At 48.1% G+C, this 18,726-nt stretch overlaps 1 protein-coding gene and 1 non-coding gene across 2 annotated transcripts in view; one reads left to right on the top strand and one right to left on the bottom strand.

The window, feature by feature from the left end:
* The window catches only part of PAPPA2 (pappalysin 2), a 294,324-nt gene extending 277,921 nt beyond the window's left edge, over positions 1–16,403 (bottom strand). The window contains exons 1-2 of the mRNA XM_043923373.1: positions 16,168–16,403; positions 12,657–14,513 (exon numbers count right to left, since the gene is read on the bottom strand). Coding sequence (XP_043779308.1) covers positions 12,657–13,572 — 916 coding nt within the window. The 5' untranslated portion in view covers positions 13,573–14,513; positions 16,168–16,403. The remainder of the gene's footprint in view (positions 1–12,656; positions 14,514–16,167) is intronic.
* Positions 548–620, top strand: TRNAH-GUG. The gene has a single exon. It is a non-coding gene; the product is annotated as a tRNA-His (tRNA).
* Positions 16,404–18,726: the final 2,323 nt, after the last annotated feature.

Below are 18,726 nucleotides of genomic sequence, written 5' to 3'. Positions count from 1 at the left end.
ATCAGTAGAATTCATTGGAGAACAAATCTACATCAGTGAGGCCAAGGAAGGTTTTCTAGAAAAGGTGTCATATTAACTAAAATCCCAGGGAGTTCAGTGAATGTGGGTTTGGGGAGTAGTTTCTTGGGCTTCCCTGGTAGCTCAGACGGTAAAGAATCTGCCTGCAATTTGGGAGACCTGGGTCTGATCCCTGGGTCGGGAAGATCCCCCAGAGAAGGGCATGGCAACCCAGTCTACTATTTTTGCCTGGAGAATCCAATGAGCAGAGGAGCCTGGTGATCTACAGTCCATGAGGTTGCAAAGAGTTGGACATGACTGAGCAACTAACCCTTTCACCTTCACTTTCATCTTAGGGACAGAGCGCTCAGCTTCAAATCTCGAAGCTGCATGAGCAGCTGTGTGTCGTTGGGCAACATCCTATTCCTCTCTGTGCCACAGCTCCTCTATCCACTTCCTTGAGTTGTTCCGAGGAGTTCATGAGTTAACATTTTCAAAGTGACCACAGTTACGTGTGCTGTTGAGTAAATACTACGTAAGTATTTGGGCTTCCCTGGTGGCTCAGAGGGTAAAGCATCTGCCTGTGGTGCAGGAGACCCAGGTTCGATCCCTGGGTCAGGAAGATCCCCTGGAGAAGGAAATGGCAACCCACTCCAGTATTCTTGCTTGGAGAATCCCATGGACAGAGGAGCCTGGTGGGCTACAGTCCACAGGGTCGCAGAGAGTCGGACACGACTGAGTGACTACACACACACCCACACACACAAGTATTTGTCAAATGAAAATCCTTTCAATAATTTCTTGAAACAATGGAGCTTGCATGGGCATGCTCTCCATTTCCGATATCCATCTTGCATCACCTCCCTGTATGTTATGCTGTCTTCTGTTTTATATGACTAGTGCTTTATTACAGGATGTTGGCTCTCTCACCTTAAAAACTTCCCTCTACACCCCTGTGTCTACTTCTGACTTCTGTCCCTGCCCCTCATGGCCAGTTTCTGAGCAGATTGTGCTGGAACCTGTTCTGGGTCTTCCTAGTCTCACATCTCACTCATAACTCCACCTGCTGTAATGCGGAGTCCCCTCTGAACCCCCAACTCCAGAGTGAAACCGCTCTCTCTAAAGTCCCTGCTGATTTTCTAACAGCTGCATCCAATGAGCCCAGTTCAGGCCTGATGGCGTATTGGGTGACTCTGCACCACCCGACACTTTGGTAAATCCATCCTTTTCTCTTTTCCCCAATTCTGCTGCCTTCAGGCCTCCTTCAGTCTCTCCAGTTACTGGCTGTCCTTTTTAGCCTTGAGGAATTCTCGGTCTCATCAAGATAGGACTGGGATCTCCCGGAGGCCGAGCTGCAATGGTCTAATTACAGGTCAGCTTCCACTGGACAAGGTGAACCTTCCAGGTATAGCCTCTGCCTTGCTCACTCTTGATTCCCCCAACACATGACTAAATGCCTAATACTTCACCTAAGAGGAACTCAATAAATGTTGGATGAATGGATAAATTAACAAATAGAACCCCCCCCCAAAAATATTTCTTTTCTAGCCTGTCCAAAATGCACTGCAACAAGCTGTATGAAAGTCAGCAAATGCTGAGTCACAGCTTGAATGATGACTCACTAACTGATTGATTAACTTTTAAGCTCTGTGACTTCCCTTCTGATCAGCCGCTGGACTTATAATCCAGAAATTAGCCACGATCACTGGTCTTGCTATCCCAAGCATTGCCATGGCACTGCTTCAACTTCAAAATGCTCTGAAATGTTGGATTCCAATGACTAGATTGTATATTTGGGCAGGACCACTTTTCTCCACGACTCACTTCTGACTCATAAAGAGAACTGGGATGTTTTTGTTTGCCCACTGGGCTTTATTTCCTGGATGCTCTCTTTTTTAAAAAATTCAAAGTGTGGGATTATTTTAAGGCAGGTAATGAACATGAGAAGATGTTATTTTTGGGACACAAACCTAACATAGAGATGTGTTTTCTAGAAGGTGCCAGAGTCATGGGGTGTATGATGTGAGCAGGAAGGAATCTGATGAGCACCCAGAGTAACTAACCCTCAGAACACAGAAGCATGGAATTGATGCACTTGTTTATGGCAGCAGGAACCGAAGCTGAGGGACAGTCAGGGTATTCAGGCTCAGAATCCAAACTAACGTGCCGCCTTCCACTCCTATTTATTTTGCCTCCTCAAGGCATGGGCTAGGATGGGAACAAGAAGAAGCCAAGCCACCTGGCACACACATCCCAAATGACTCAGATGGGCAGCCCCAGAGGAACAATAAAGCAGAGCACGGAGGAGGGAGCAGAAGGTGAGGAAGGACAAAGCGTTGCCAGTGAAGGACAAACGGGTGAATTTACTTGGGCTGCCAAAGGTGATGCCTACTTTCCAACTGTACCCTATTACTCCTGAATATTTCCACCTGACAACCTGTGCTCCACCCAAGAACTACACTGAGAGTGCCTATGGGTTTCTATCTCGTCTCTGAGGATGGAGAGAACACATAACCAACAGACGATGAAAGAGAGAAGCAGGTGGTGGCATGTGGATTGGCCAAGGCTCCTCCTGACTAGACTGTCACCCTGAGATTGCGGATGCCACGAAGGGAGGCAGTAACTGAAGAAGAGGATGAAGACAGGAAGGGCAAGGAGCAGCATCAGGCAACACAGCTGCAATGTGATGAGGACAATCACACAGTCATGCTCAGAGAAAGCCCCTCTGTGCTACCACCTGGAAGTGAGTCTCCTTTCCTGACCTGTACCCCAGACACCGGGATGACGTCAGCATCCCAATCCCTTGGGAGTCAGACACAGGCCCTGAACAGAGTGGCCACAGGGAGATGGTGATGCCTGAGCACCAAGAGCTGGAACCCAGGAAAATGTTCAGGTCATGTTATCAGAGCTCTCTGGCCTTTATTTTCCCTCCTCCCCTCTGTTGCTCTTCTTCTTTGCTTCCTGAAGGTGCCGCTGCATCAGAATCTGAGGCACTGTGACTTTTGAGGGCCTGAGTGTTCCCCAAGCACATGTCATTCTGGGTTCACGCGGGTGGAAAGCCATAGAAAGTAATGCTGTTCAGGCTGAAGGAAAACTCCCGCAATGCAGAGTTAGGTCCAGGGAAGAAAGGGCCATCTCAGGATGCCCTTAAGTGGCTGAGAGAAAGAGCTTGATGATAATTTCCTTTCAACCAGTAAGACCTTCTTGTGATTGCAGAGGCCTCAGTGCAGAGGTCCATGTGTTTATTCACTGTACATAACATCAGCATATTCCTCAAACACTACCCAGGTGCTGTCAGATCTAAGCAGTGGCCAGGCCCTCGCCTTCAATGAGCCCGAAGAAGCCCTTTTCATTTCAGTGGGTCAAAAATATAAAACCAAACTCTCATGCATTGCTGAGGAGGGCAAAATGGTGTAGCCACTTTGGAAAACAGTTTGTCAGTGCTTCAGAATGTTTAACACGGAGTTACCATATACAATTCCACTCTTAGGTGCCTACTCAGCAGAAATAAAAATATAAGTCTGCTTGTGCAGTGTTCATAGCAGCACTGTTTGTAATAGCCCAGAAGTGGAAGCCACTAAAATGTCCATCAACTGCAGAATGAATAAATAAAATAGGACATATATAAGGAATAGTATTCAGCAATAAAAAGGAATGAAGCTCTGATACATACTAAAACAAAGCAAACCTCAAGTGAAAGAAACCAGATTCAAAAGACCAGAGTAAGTCTGCTGCATATGAAAGAGTTCCCTCCTGAGAGTATGTTCATGAATCCAATTTGTTCATATAAGTCCAACAAAGTTAGCCTAGGTACCAAATACAATCAGCTGTATATTACTGTACTGTATAGATTTGTAATACTTTTCACACAAATAATACATAAACAAACACAAAAAATAAATAAAACGTATTTAATCTCACAGCACAATACCTTGAAAAATATGCCAGGCATGTGAACTAACTTAACATGATTAAGCAAGCAAACACAAGTTCACATCTTTGAAAGTTCTCAACTTAAAGGTTCATATGTAGGGGACTCAATGTATTACATGGAATGACCAGAGTAGCAAAATCTACAGAGATAGAAAATAGCGGTTGTCTCCAGTTATTGTGTATTTGGGAAGAAGGGGAAGGAAATGGGGAGTGGCTACTAACGAGTAAGGTGTTTCTTTTGGGTAGAATGAAAATGTTCTAAAATTAGATTATAGGGACAGTTGCACAACTCTGTAAATATTCTAAAAAACATAAATTGTAGAGTTTGGACAGGTGAACTTTATGGTGTAAAAGTTTTATCTCAAAATGCCATTAAAAGAAAAAAAAGAAAATATAGTTGACCTTGTACAATGCAAGGGTTAGGGTCACCAACACTCCATGCATTCAAAAATCCATGTGTGAGTGAAGTAAGCCAGGAAGATAAAGAATATTACAGCATACTAACACATATATATGGAATTTAGAAAGATGGTAATGACAACCCTATATGCAAAACAGAAAAAGAGACACAGAAGTACAGAACAGACTTTTGAACTCTGTGGGAGAAGGTGAGGGTGGGATGTTTCGAAAGAACAGCATGTATATTATCTATGGTGAAACAGATCACCAGCCCAGGGGGATGCATGAGACAAGTGCTCGGGCCTGGTGCACTGGGAAGACCCAGAGGAACCGGGTGGAGAGGGAGGTGGGAGGGGGGATCGGGATGGGGAATACGTGTAAATCTATGGCTGATTCATATCAATGTATGACAAAACCCACTGAAAAAAAATAAATTAATTAATTTAAAAAAAAAAAAAGATTGCAGAAAAAAAAAAATCCATGTGTAACTTAGAGTCAGCCCTCTGTATTCCCATCTCCTCCATATCTGGGTTCCACATCCTCAGATTCAACAGCTCAAGCTCACTTGTTCAAGGGTCAACTGTAAATAAATATAAACTCCATCTGGAATGTTTATACCAAGAAACCATCAGGACTTATTTTTTTGCAGGAAATTTCTGGGAAGTTTTGTGTTTACTTGAATAAAAGGAGTTTCCCTACCACTGATACTGTCAGTCTCTCGGTAGGTATTACCCTGGATAGTGTAGAACTAGGAAGCAAAGCAAAAGAGGATTGTGGAAGATGCACAGCATGCAGGAAGAGTCCTGGATACCAGGAGCTGGCAAGCTATGGCCCACAGCCAAAATTGGATCTGCCACTTGTCTTTGTAAATAAAGTTTTATTGAAACACAGCTCTGCTCACTCATTTACATATTGTTTATAGCAGCTTGCACATTCTAGGAACAGAATAGTTTCAATGGAGACTGTGCAACCTGCAAAGTCTAAATTATTTACTAAATTCTTGTGCCTTTAAAGAAAAAGGCACTTTTTCACTGCCACTTCTCGAGACTCATGTGTCCACTTAAGTCTGAAGTCATGGTCCACACACTAGCAGCAGCAACCAGGAGCCTGTTAGAAATGCAGAATCTCAGGTTCCCCCAGACCTTGTGTTAGTTAGTTGCATTAGTGAAAGAAGCAGATGTCAAGATGGAGTTCAATATACATGGACTTTATTAGAAGAGATGACTAGGAGAGAAAACAGGGAGGGAGCCCAAAAAGGCCAGGAGAGCCCTCAGTCCATGATGCAGGTCTGACCTCGAGGGAAGGAAAGAGAGGAGAAAGACTGGGTGGAAGCATTGTAAGCTGTTATACGGTCTAAAGCATGAACTGTAAGCCCTCAAGAATCCTCAAGGCAGAGTCAGCTGTCAGAGGAGTTCTGAATCTCTCAGGAACTGGTTTTCCTTTATCCCTGCTGCACAAAGACATGCAGCCTTAGTGCACATGCAGTGACAAATTCCTAGCGCAGCACCTCTGGTCCTTTGGAAAGGAAATGCCCTGTAGTTGGCATTCTCATTGCATCTGCTGCAAGCTGTGTTCCCATAGCAGTGAGATCATTTTGAGAAGAATTGCAGGGGATCTCTATGCACATTTAAGTTTGAGAAGCAATATTCGAGGACAGGAGTTAGCAAACTTTCTACAAAGGGCCACACAGTACATATTTTAGGCTCTGTGGGCCATACTTTCTCTGTTGCAACTACTCAACTCTGCCATTCAAAGTAGGAGCAGCCACAGAGAACACATAACCAACTGGGTGTGGCTGGGTTCTAATAAAACTTTCTTTATAAAAACAGACTTTCGCTTTGGACAAGATGTGGCCCATGGGCCAGGGTACACCAACCTCTGCTCTAGAGTTATGGGGCTTAAACTTTTTAGAAGCAACTAAACACTTTTAGGGGGTGGAGGGGGTGGGCTTCCCTGGTTGCTCAGATGGTAAAGAATCTGCCTGCAATGAGAGAGACCTAGGTTCGATCCCTGGATTGGGAAGATCCCCTGGAGGAGGGCATGGTAACCCACTCCAGTGTTCTTGCCTCGAGAATCCCCGTGGACAGAGGAGCCTGGCAGGCTACGGTCCCTGCTGGGTCGCAAAGAGTCAGACACGGCTGAGTGGCTAAACACAGCACACACTCTTTTTTCATATGAAACAGATAAGAGAGGGGCTGCCCGTCTTGGTGGTGGGCAGGAAGCCCCATGTCCAACGATTCCCCTCAAAAACCACTGAGACACCTCTATAGGCAACAAAAGCAGGGTCTGAAAGTCATTGCCCTGGTTCCCCACAAAGAGCCCCAAGTTACAGAAAGTTTCTCTCACCCTTTTTTTATTCCTAGTGGGCATCGGCAACCTAACTTTCTACTTTATCCATTCTACAAACATAGCTGACAGTCTCACACTGTGCTAGGTACTTAGGGATGACAAGAGTGAATCAGACACGCATTTGGCTCCTGGGGAACTTTCAGTAAATAAAAACGAGACCTGTATAGAGCTACGGCAGCAGGGAGCAATGTGTACCCCAGGAAGTCACAGGTCAAGGACTGGAAACTGAGAAGTGGGGAAGATCATTTCCACACAGGGAATCCGGAAGATTCTGTGGACAAGGGTCAGGGAGCTGTGAAAGCAGAGGGCAGACTGACCATCTGTTTTCCTTCTAAAACCAGATGATGCCTCTCTTCTGGAGGACCACCCCTCCACAGGATAGACTCTTCTGTACACAGATGCTAACTTACAACCGTCAGGGCACATGGCTTGCCCACACAAGCAGACTCATGGATCTCATTCCCATCACAGTGGGCATACCCAGCCCCAGAGACCAACAACCTTGCATCCACAGTTCTTTCACGCAGGGTAACTGTGACTTCACCGCATGTCTGGGGCAAGATCAAGGAGCAGAACTAAGTGAGAATAAAACGGGCCATTCCTCAGGGTCCCACGAGGGCAAACACTCTGACCTTGACCACCACCGCAGTAGAGGAAGAGGCAGCTGAGGAGGAGGGTCATGGAAACTTTATCTTCACAGGAGCCCTGGGAAAGGTATGGACGTGGCGCTTCACATGTCAGAGAGTCCTGCTGGATCCTGGGGAGGCAGCACACATGGCCTTCCTTGTAAATTCTCCTTACATCTCTGTGGATACTTCCGTGTGTCAATCTGCCTTCTGTGAAGCTCCACACCCCACATCAGCAAAACTCCTCACCCTGGGGCTGCTACTCCCTTACTGAGAGAAGGGGATGTTACAGCACCCTGTGAAATCTCATTTCTCTGGGGTCATTCAAAACAAAAAAGCTACCCATATGCCTTAAACAAGGTCAGCAAATGCTGACCTTCCTACCAGGAAATCCAGAGACCTTTGAAACTTACATGAAGTATGTGACATGGGCATATTGCTAAAAAGTGAGCAGAGCTTCCATCATATTCCCAAAAGGGTGCGTGACCCCAAAAAAGCCTTGGACGATTGTCCAATGTATTAAATAGCATAAGTAAGTGAAGTTGCTCAGTTGTGTCTGACTCTTTGTGACCCCATGGATGGTAGCCTACTAGTCTCCTCCATCCATGGGATTTTCCAGGCAAGAGTATTGGAGTGGGTTGCCATTTCCTTCTCCAAGGGATCTTCCCAACCCAGGGATCAAACCCAGGTCTCCTGCATTGCAGGCAGATGCTTTACCATCTGAGCCACCAATAGTATAGCCCAGGCTAAAAAAAAAAATCAAAAAACAAAAAAATGGTCTTTTCAAGCCACTGATTCAACAGTGTTCTCAATCATCTTGAGACCATCTTGCAAAAAAAAAAAAAAAAAAAAAAAAACCTATTTACCACCATTCCTACTGGACAGATGAGCAAGCTAAATTCTTAAGAAATTAATATCCTACCTAAGAAAAGATTACAGGTTGGCAGGTTAGCACCAAAGATGAGTAGGCTAATACACTGCTCTTAGCAATGAGCACCTCCTGCAGTTAATACCACTTCATAAATGAATTTTACAGTCAAGTCTGTGTTGGGCACTTTACATACATGACTTCTTCAAACACTGTAACAACTCTTTGAGACATTTTTCTCATTTCTCCATGTGAGGAAACCAAAGCTCAGAATAGTTGAATGGATTGCCACAGATCCCAGCACTGATAAGTGTGAGATGTAATCTGATTCCAGGTCTGACTCCCAAATTCGGCCCTGGGATCTCCTCCGCAACCTGGATCCTCACAGAAGGAAAACTCATCTTCAGGTCAGGGACAGTTTCTTAGACATCTTTGTATTCCCCCACAGAGCCCTGCCCTGCCTTGCCTGGCAAGGCACTCAATAAATATTTGTTGAATGAAGAAGTGTGGGCTTGGGCTCCGATTCTGCCATGGACTTACTGACTCAGTCTCCGGCCACTTGGAGTTGCAGGTGGTTAGTCAGCTGGGCAACTTCAGGGAACATTTGAAATCAATTACGGGTGAGGAGGAACCTATTAGAAGTTCCTCTTCTGTGTGTGTTGGGGTGGAAGGAGAGGAAAGGAAGTTGAGAAGGAGGGAAACAGATGGTTTCAGGGTTGGGTGCTGGAGCTGAAAGATTTCACACCAGGCTAGGACAGCATTTGACTTATGTCCACAGCTGAATTCCAACAGCCCTTCCAAATGGGCTCCTGACCCCAGGCTACTCCTCGGTGGCCACAAATCCCTGAATTGCCAGGCCCCTGAGCAGTGACCTTTATGGAGGCCCTGACGCTGGAACAGCCACACACAGTCCTCTCCCGCTTGCCGGGCGTCAGAGCTACAGGAGATTGGCAGCTTCAGAAGATCTAAGCTGCGCGGGGTTGGGGGGGTGGGGGGGCAGCGCCACCGCTCCCCCTCCAGGGGCCAGAGAGAAGCTAAACACCTACGCCTGTGAGGCCCACATTGTCCTCTCAGCCCTAAATGAAAGTATTCCAGCAATCCACCCGGAATCCAAAAACTTCCTATTTTGGAAGCATGTGGGAGTTAGGGGTGGGGGGGGCGGTGGGGGGGAGGTAACGAGTTGATTTTGTTTTCTTTACAGTTGTTACAAGTGCCGGTTAGTCACGACCCAAAGAATGCCACTTGAGCCTGTTCACGTGGGCCCTGCAAAGAGACTTGTAGGAAGCCGACCCTCAGGGATGCCTACCAACAAGGCTCTTGGAGGGGATGATCAAATACCTCCCAGAGGCCCGGGAAGGGACCGTGCTCCAAGAAACCAGACTGCATTCCCCACTGCTTGGCTTCCAAGGCGCCGCCTACTCTCCTGTGCACGAAGCAACACTGCCACCTAGTGCTCTGTGTGGGAAGTATTCCCCGAGGCCTCCGGTCTCTGGGGGGGTTGGGGGGTTAGGGGTGGGGGATGGTTCCTCTACCACGGCTAGGGCAACTGAATCACTTAATGTCTCTGCCGAGGGGAAAATGCCCCGAGTTTGGGAGATGGAGAATGGAGAAAACTGGGCCTAGGTTAAGTAGGTAGAACCCGAGGTTTGAGAGCTGTTAGAAAAGAATATGGGAGCCAAGTGTTGTAGCATCTTGGGTTATCCTCAGTGGGGCAGCAGAACTCCCGTGGTTGAATTGTATTTACCTCTCGGGAGCACAGTTCAGCTGTGGTCATTCTGCAACAGCTGAAGGCCAACCATCCCAGGAGCAGGCAGGTACCGGCTAAAAGGACCAGGGCTAGGGTAAGAGAAGGAAGATGGGCTGATCTGTTGGTAGGAGTGAGTAGATGAGCAAATCGGAGACTTTTATTCCTGAGGGTGAATATACCCTTGGCCGTTCATGGTTCTCAGCCCAGGGGGCCCCAGGGTACGCATATGGAGCTGACCACAGCGAGTCGACAAGGATGCCCCTGTCTTGGGAACCCAGTTGCTAGAATCCTGAAGAACGAAGGCTGGGTTCTCAGCCCCCATCTCTCCCAGACTTTTACCCTAAATCTTTTCTGAATATTTTCTGAGGTGCACAAATCTGAACAAAGATACAGGGTGGGAGGTAGAGAGGAGACCGACCCGAGTATTCTCTGCCCTACGTCTTTCCAGTGTGGACCTACAGGGGACAGGAATGCTTTGATTTGAAGAGAAAGAAACCTCAGAGGCTAGACTGTCTGTGAAAGATTTCCTGCCTAATTTTACATGCTTAGGGAGGTGGCAAGGGCTCAGATGGGCACCTTGGAGAAGGAGTTGAGTATGGGCTGTGGCAAGGTTGAGTGGGGGCGGGGCGGCGGTGGAGGTGAGCATGGGAGGGAGATTCTGGGCTGGCAGGGGAGGGGTGGTACATTAAGGAAAGCTATGCGCGTGCATGCGCAGTCACTTCAGTCTTGTCTGACTCTTTGTGACCCCCTGGACTGTAGCCCGCCAGTCTCCTCTATTCATGGGATTCTCCTGGCAAGGATACTGGAGTGGGTTGCCATGCCCTCATCCAGGGGATCTTCCCAACGCAGGGATTGAACACGCGTCTCCTGAGTCTCCAGCATTGCAGGCAGATTCTTTTACCCACTGAGCCCCTTAGGAAGCCCTATAACTGGAACCAAATCCTGACCCTGTTCCCCTCTCTTCAGAGAATGAGAACAGATGGATGCAGAAGGTTTGGCAACAGGGGTCAGGTACCCACTGTCCAGAAACTGTTCCCTCAGGTCTGAATTTTAACAACTCAGACCACTGGTTTCTTAGAGCCTCCCTTCTATATTCCTATTGGATCTTTCTCTGATTCTTCAGAGCCAGGGAACTGATCCCAGGTCCCTGCGCTGCTCCTGCCAGAGGAGGGGTAAGTGGAGTCGTGGTCTAGACGGCAAGCACGCAGTTTCCCTGGCAGATGGGTACTAGGAAGCGAGATTAGGCAGCAAGAAGATGTCATCTGGGAAAAACTGTGAAGCTGCCAACTCCGATCAGATAATCATCTCATTATTTCTTCCATTTGGCCTCAGAATAAGGATTTCCTTCTACTCTTTCTCTGCCCCAACCTATCATCCAGCCCAGCCCCTTCTCTATCCTCTCCCTTCACCCCCTTTCCCGCCCCAAAATAAAATCAAGCAAAACCACAAGACTCTAGAGTGCTCAGTGTCTGGGAATCCCAGCTTCCAAAAGAGAAATTACAGCCAAAGAGGGGGGAAGACAGCGTGTCCGGAAGGGATGTTCCAGCAACACACCATCGCAAGAGGCTCCCTCCTTCCAGATTTCTTTCTCTGGTCTAAAACTTATTTGCAGGCACCCAGCAGCCTGAGGAGTCTTTAATATGGGGAGCTGTCAAGCCCTTCAGGGGTTCTGGAGTTCCACTCCCCGTCTGCCCCAGGCACACCTCTCACGACTTTGGTTTCCCCATCCATGTCATGGGACTGGCAAACATCAAAGTGTGTTGTGCATATTGGGTGAGGGTCTGTCCTGGGGTGGGGGCTCTGAAGGGATAAAGAGGCACTGAATGATCATGTATCACTTCTAATCCCTTACCCACTCCTTGCTGAAACCAGTCGCCCCCAACCGCCCCCCACCCGCATTAAGGCAAGGGAGACAGTTATTCCTAATCCCATTCTTTTCTTTGTCCTTCTGGGTGACTTTTCATGAAAGCCAAGATCTGGGTATACTGTAAAATAAATGCGGAGAGTGTTCCCAAATATTGTTTCTGATTAAGACCATAGAATTATACAAGGTGCATTTCTGGTCCCTTTTACAACAGCCCAGGTTAGAAACCAGGGTCCTGGCTTGTGAGTGCCCACCTTTTCCAGTAGACCTTGCTAGTCCCAGGCTGGACGCGTGATTTTTAGGACAAAACAACGGGGACTCCAGGACCTGGTCAAGGTAGTAGCTTTCTGCTACATTCCAGGGCTACTCGAAGAAAAGGAGACCAACCAGGACCCATTGGCTATGTACCCGGCAGCCTCGTTTCCTCACCACCTAGTCCAGCCCAGGCATGACTCACTGCCCAGGTCTGTACACTTTCACATCGTTTCAAAGTTGCCTGGGTTTCTCACACTGGACTATGAGAAATGGAGTGTGACACCTCTTCCCCACTGACAAAGAACCAGAGATCTTCCCCTTTAAAGAGGGATGAGAGAGTGAGCTGGAGGTCTCCTAAGTGCCAGCACAATGTATAGAAGCACACGAGATCAATACAAGGGACAAATGCTCTTGTGGTTATAGAGTCATTAATGCAGATGATGTCTGGGATTCTGCTGCGCAGATGAATAGAGGCCCTTCCCCCTCTCTGCCCGGCCAGCCCTCCCTGGTTCTTCTGCTCTGCCCCTTTACCCTCCTTGCCCCCGATGTCTAACCTCACCAAAACCAGGAGCCAGCCCCACCCCGCGGACCACGGAAAGCCCGGGAGTGGGTGATTACCTGCGATGATGGCTGGGCTGTTCTGGCCTCCCTCCGGTCTCACCCAGGCTTCCACTGTGAACGCCTCCCGGGGAATGTCAGCCAGCACTTCTGGACGCAGCAGCAGCGGCTCCCGCCTCCCAGAGAAGTACAAGACAGGCAGTCTCTCTTGGGGGCTCACGGTCTCTGCTTCCCAGGCGGGGTCCCCTCCACCATTCCGGATGCCACCCTCTGATGGGCCGGTTCGGACCCTAGGCATGAGGGGATGTTTAGGCCAAGGCTGGAAGTGCCGGGGCACAAACTTGGGGTCTCCCCGCATTCCTCCTGCCTGTCCCTTCACCACCTGGCGCCGACGCCTGGTCTTGGTCCAGCCCTTCCTTTGGGTCTCTGGTCCAGATTCCTCTGGGCATGGGAAGGTGGTGATCACGGTGGCAGCCGAGGCTGTGCCTTCTGGAGCCCCAGCCTCACCTAGAGGCTCCTTGGATCCTCCATCGCCAAGATAAGTGTCATCATCTCCCAGTAGCTCCGACTGCCCAATAGGACTGTCCCCTCCCCATGGAGCGGCTGGCCGCTCAGCCTCACTCCTTACTCTTGCACTTGCAGTTGGGTCTGGGGGGACAGAGCTCACAGCCATTCCCTCGGCATCCAGCTTACTGCGTCCTGCATGATGCCTTCCCTGATCTCCTGCAAGGTAGGGCCTCAGGTAGTCCCCAGGCAGGCTGGGATAGACCCCAAAGAGGTGATGCTGAGGAGCAACTCTGGGTCTGCGAACCTTGGCCCCCAGCCAACAGCGCTCTCCTTCCGACAGCACCTGGCTCAGTCGTCCTCTTTGGGCCAAGGATCTCTTGTACGTCCAGCCCAGCTCCGAGCTGAGAGTACTGAGCGCCCACCCAACCAGAACTACCAGGCTTACCCTCAGAATCGTGAAGCACATCATACCTCCCCCCGGCTCTTTATATAGAACCAGAAGTCAGCTTCTGGGTACCACGCCGGAGTGATGGGGATAAGAGGAAGAGACAGCTAGCTGCGGATTCACTGTCCCCTGGCAAACTGTTTTGTTCAGGGACCAAACTTTTTCAAGCAGCCCCCAAAGAGCACCTCTCCTGGCTACCTGCGCTGGGTGTGGTGACCGCGAAGCCTCTGTCCCTCCCGTCCCCTCTGTGTGTCCCCCAACCTCTCCCTTGACCTCTCTCTCTCTCCTTGTTCTAGTTCAGTCCTTGAAGAATGAAGTCCATTTCTCTGGGTTCCTTTGAATTTCTTCCAGAGAGCTCAGGTTTCTTTCTTTTTCTTTTTCTCCCCTTCTTCAATAGCTCCTCCCCTCGTTGATACTGGAAGGGGGACACGTGGGCAGGAGCCAAATCTTCTCAAATACACAATTGTGCACACACATACCACTCACTACCTGAAGTCACTAAAAAGAATCTTAGCCTCCAATGTCCTTTTCTTTATCCTCCTTCCTTCCCTGGGAGTTACCTTTTCTTTGTCGTCTTTAACCTCAAATACATTCACCTTCCAACAAATTGCTAGAAAATCTGGTATACGGAGACACAGAATTTGATGCTTACTATCTAAAAAGGCAAGAGAAAAAAAAGAATCTAGGGGGGGCACAAAAATGCCAGCTGGTACTTAGCCTTCACTCTCCAGATGTCCTCCTCAGCCAGCTCCCCATCCAGCCTCCAGTCTGCCTGTGCAGGTCAAAATATTCCCCCCAGCTCTGCTGGGGTTGGTGAGTGTTGAAGGTTGTTTTTAATCTTCTTCCAACTTGTTGGTGTGTTGCAAGTCTTTGTAAAGTTCTCCTCTGGGTTGCCAGTCTGGTGTCCTAATAACCTTATGAGTCTGAGAGCCCTTGACTTCACCTTCTGGGAGTCTTGTGGGTCCCTGGGAAGATGGAAAAGAGCATGAGAAGAAGAGTATATCCTTCAGGGGGCCTGTGCTGTCAGTCCCTCCTGCTCCCCTTCTCTCCCTTCCTCTCTGCCTGTAATTATCTTCTTGTTTGTTTCATTTAAAGACAATGATGATGTCAAAGCTAATAAGTTCGGTGCATCTCTCCACCTACTGCCTGTCCCCTCCTCCCTCCTGAAAACCTCCCCACCTCACTGAGGCACAGGGCACGGACACTACTCTTGGTTTCCCCAGTAAACATCTCCCGCTCTCTCTTCCAGCAGCCGCAGCCTACACAATCAATAGCCAACAATCAATACTGTTTTGGAGCACTCTTTTCTGTATGTATTCTCTCTCTCTCTCTCACACACACACTCACATGCACATACACACACGTGTTGTGAACAGACTTGCTTACTGCCTAATAAACCCACACCACTCTTTTAGGGACCACTTGCCTCGCTTTTTTTTATTTGTTTGTTTTGCCACACATATCCTGCATTCTTTTCTTATTTCAATCATTTGGGATTTGAAAGGACAATACCCCAAATTTACTTTATGTTAGCCATTGGGGGAAAGGAGAAATCAATTATCCTGCTGTAGGAAGCCTTCAGAGGAAATGCCATGGATTTGCATGACATAGGTCTTTTTATTCTTGCTCAAGTTTCTCACTCTGAAGTTACTAAAAGTCACCATATGCTGAGTGAGCAAATAAACAAATGAGACGCTCAAAATAAGTAAATTACAACTATCAGCAGCTAGACCCAAACAACTATTTTTTTTCATTGATTTGGAATGAATGGATAAAATGGGGAATTAAATAATGTGTATTTAACCTCCGCAATACTGTTTGCCTAGATGTAAGCTATCTCAAAACATGTGTGTACACACACCTAAAAACATGTGTGTACACACACACAAACACACACACATGCATACACACTGGGCATGGTTCTGAATTCTCAACACAGGTAAGGGTGTTTGACTGCGGGTGAGTACAAAACAGAGAAATATATTGGGTCCTTCATTCAGTAATAAGAAAAATCATTTACAGTTCTAAAATCACTGCTTGTGTTGCCCACATATAAAACATGCAGCCCACGTTACTCTGGAGTAAGATCACACTGCCTCTTCTGCCTTGGGTCCCCTCATCTTCTTCTAAATTCCTCCACCCTAGCTCATCCCTCATTGATGTGCTTTACAAATGCTGTATCCTAAACCCCCCATCGCTGGTGTGCCCTCTCTCCCTACACAGCATCCACTGAAGCTTCAAGGCAAGTCCCTAAAGAAGATATCAATTCAGGCACGTGGATATCACTAAACAGAAACCCCTCAATCCTAGACTGTGCCTTTTCCTCTTAGCGTCTCCATGTCTTCCTTCACTTTGCTGTCTCAGTCCTTTCCTCCACCTCCCCGCCTCCCACCAAAGCAGCTCAATAGAGACTGGGGCTTTGGAAAGGGGTAGGGGGATTGCAGAGAAAGACAGAAAGCAGAGGGGACAGAGAGAGAGAGAGAAACCAGGGCAGAAAGGAGGGAAGGAAGGAGAGGAGCCTTGGTTTAAATGAAGGGAAGATACCCAGGTAAGAAAAGGAGAAGTAAACTTCCCCCTTCCTTATGCCACCCCCACGACCCTCAGAAAAAGGTTTCATACCATTCATTTCAGGAAGGAGGCATACACAGCAAGGAAGAATTCCTCCGTGCGTTTCTTTCTCCCCCTTCTAGTGTGTGAATGATCTTGCATCCCCTATAGGTCTCTCCTGGTTCTCAGCTGCTAGTAATCCATTCATAAGGTTTCAAGAAGCTACACAAAACTCAAGCTTCCAGTTTAGTTTCTCTCTCTCTCCCCTTCATTCCTTTGCTCACCACTCTCCTTCAGCTCTTGGCAGTCCAAAGTTTAAAAAAAAAATGTTGAACCATTTCTGTGTTTTCCTCCTGTTGTAACTTTTGCTGTGACATCATAACCCTGCCCACCAACACCCCACCTCTCTCTCTCCTTTCCATCCCACCCCTCATCAGCCCCATGCCCCCAAAACACCCCCCACGGAGAAGAAGGGCTCCTGTCAGTTCCAACGTGTGAAAGCACAAAGCTACTGGAAGGTACCCCCTCTGCACGGTCCCCCTCCTCACTTCCCCTCCCTGCCTTACCCACCGCTCAGCCACGGCTCTCCCAAGGCTTTAACAATGATCCCATCTGTTTGACATGTGCGGAAAGGTGGGCTGGATTCAAATAATCTGTCAAGTGAATCAGATCAAAAACCCAGCAACCCCCTCCTCAATTCCATCACACACGCTCACTCGCCAGACCCCAGTCAAAGTGTGAGAGAAGTCAGACTTGCACACCACCCACCCTGGATGCCAGGGAGAAAGACAACCAAACACGCCAAGGGAAACGCACATTTATATATATGTATAAATCCTGTGGCTTATTTGTTTATGACAAACACCCGCACCCCAAGTCTCCGACGCCTCTTCCCCAAGCCCTGCCACTCCACAAGTGCACAGATTTGAAAGCTGGTAGGATCTGTTTTGAAATCTCCAACGAGAGGGTTTTTCCCCCTTTTTTTCACTCCAAAGCACTATCTGTGGCGATCAGGCTGGAGCAGGGTTGCCAGCAAATGCAGGAGGCCCCTTCTAGGGTACAGGCTTTCAGACCAGCGAAGCCAGAGGGAATGGATTTAAGGACACACAGCAGGAGCTGGCTGAATTTATTTTATTTTGACGGGGGTAGTTGGGGGAGGAATATCACTTCTGAAATGCCCAAGGAATGAAGGGGAGAGGATATGGATTTCTTAAACAGTTTTTGCAAGAGGAGCGGTGTCTTGTTCTGCAGGTAAATCTATAAGGCAAGAAATTGGAGCTTACAGATAAACAAGGACCGAGAGGGAGAGGGAGGGAAAGGGGAAGCAGGGGAGAGAGGGGAGAGGGAGAGGGGATGGGAAGATGGGGACGTGGAGACAGGAGGGAAGGGGAGAAGGGCAGAAGGGGCGAGGGGAAAAGAGGAGGAAGGGAGGAATGAGGAGGGAGGAAAGAAGGAAAAGGGGAAAGGAGGGGGGAGGGGAGGGATGGAAGAGGAAAAGGGAGAGATGGAAGGGGGAGGGGAAGGGGGAACGAAGGGCAAAGAGAAGAGTCTGGGAGGAGAAAGGACTGAAAAAGAAAAGCAGCGAAGAGAGGAGGGAAAAAAGAGACAGAGAGGAAGAAAAAAAGAGAAGGGGTGGTGAAGCACATAAAATATGGAGACCAGGAAGGCAGTCAGATCCATGACAGTTAAACATAAAGGAGTCAGAGAGGCAGGTGAAGGCAGACACTATAAAATGGGGCAGAGGTTCGGTTTTCTGAACAGAAAACAAAGGGCATACAGTGGAGGGCTTCGCTGTCAGTGATCGGACACATTGAAAAAAATCAGACTGCCAGGGTTCAACCTTATTTCTTTAAGTAAACCCCTTACCCCTTCCTCCTTCCCTGCCTACATCTCTTCCTCCAATCCCCACCTCCACCTTCCTTCATGAACCTTTTTATTCCCAGTATTCCTCCCCTGGAGAATTCAGGAGTAAAATTCAGAACTCACCCACCCACCCCCCAAAAAACCCACCCTTACTATCCCCTTTCTTTGCTTCTATCCTCAGAGAGTCCTGGGTCCTGTTATCTAAAGACTGAGCTGTTTGTGACAATCTGCACTTCATTTCAACCCAAATTATACTATGTTTCCTTTAAGCCCAGGACCGTAAGGGCTGTTTTGCTTGTATTTGCTGCCATAGTGGGGCTGGTCAGTTTCCATCAGCATTGTCATCATTATTATTAAGAGTCTTTGAGCAAAAGGGAGGAGCCAGTCCACGCTGGCGTCCACCTGCAGTGTAGAGCCACAGTGGGGAGAGAGAGAAGGAGGGAGAGAGACCCCTTAATATGGTCACTGATCCTTTCTGACTTTCTGATTCCAAAATCTGATCCCTTGAGGGAAAAGCTCAGCTGGGAGCCGGCCAGGCAGCGTAGTAACAAAAACCTCCCAGAACACAACCAAATGCAGTATCTATATATAGGAACCGGATCTGTTTTAGCTACTTGAAGTCTGAAATGACACCCGGAAACAAACATTTCAGCAATATGTTTATTGGAATCTTATTCAGCTAGTGCTGGAAAGAGTGAGCTTTTCTGAAGGATTTCACTTAAAGGCTCAGGGTTGTTGTTTTCTGCACCCACCCCCTTCCATGCGGGC

Source organism: Cervus elaphus, chromosome 14 (assembly GCF_910594005.1).
Source record: "Cervus elaphus chromosome 14, mCerEla1.1, whole genome shotgun sequence".
In the NCBI taxonomy this organism is placed as follows: domain Eukaryota; kingdom Metazoa; phylum Chordata; class Mammalia; order Artiodactyla; family Cervidae; genus Cervus; species Cervus elaphus.
The sequence above is the reverse complement of the archived record's forward strand: the minus strand, read 5'-3'. Positions and strand labels throughout refer to the sequence as shown.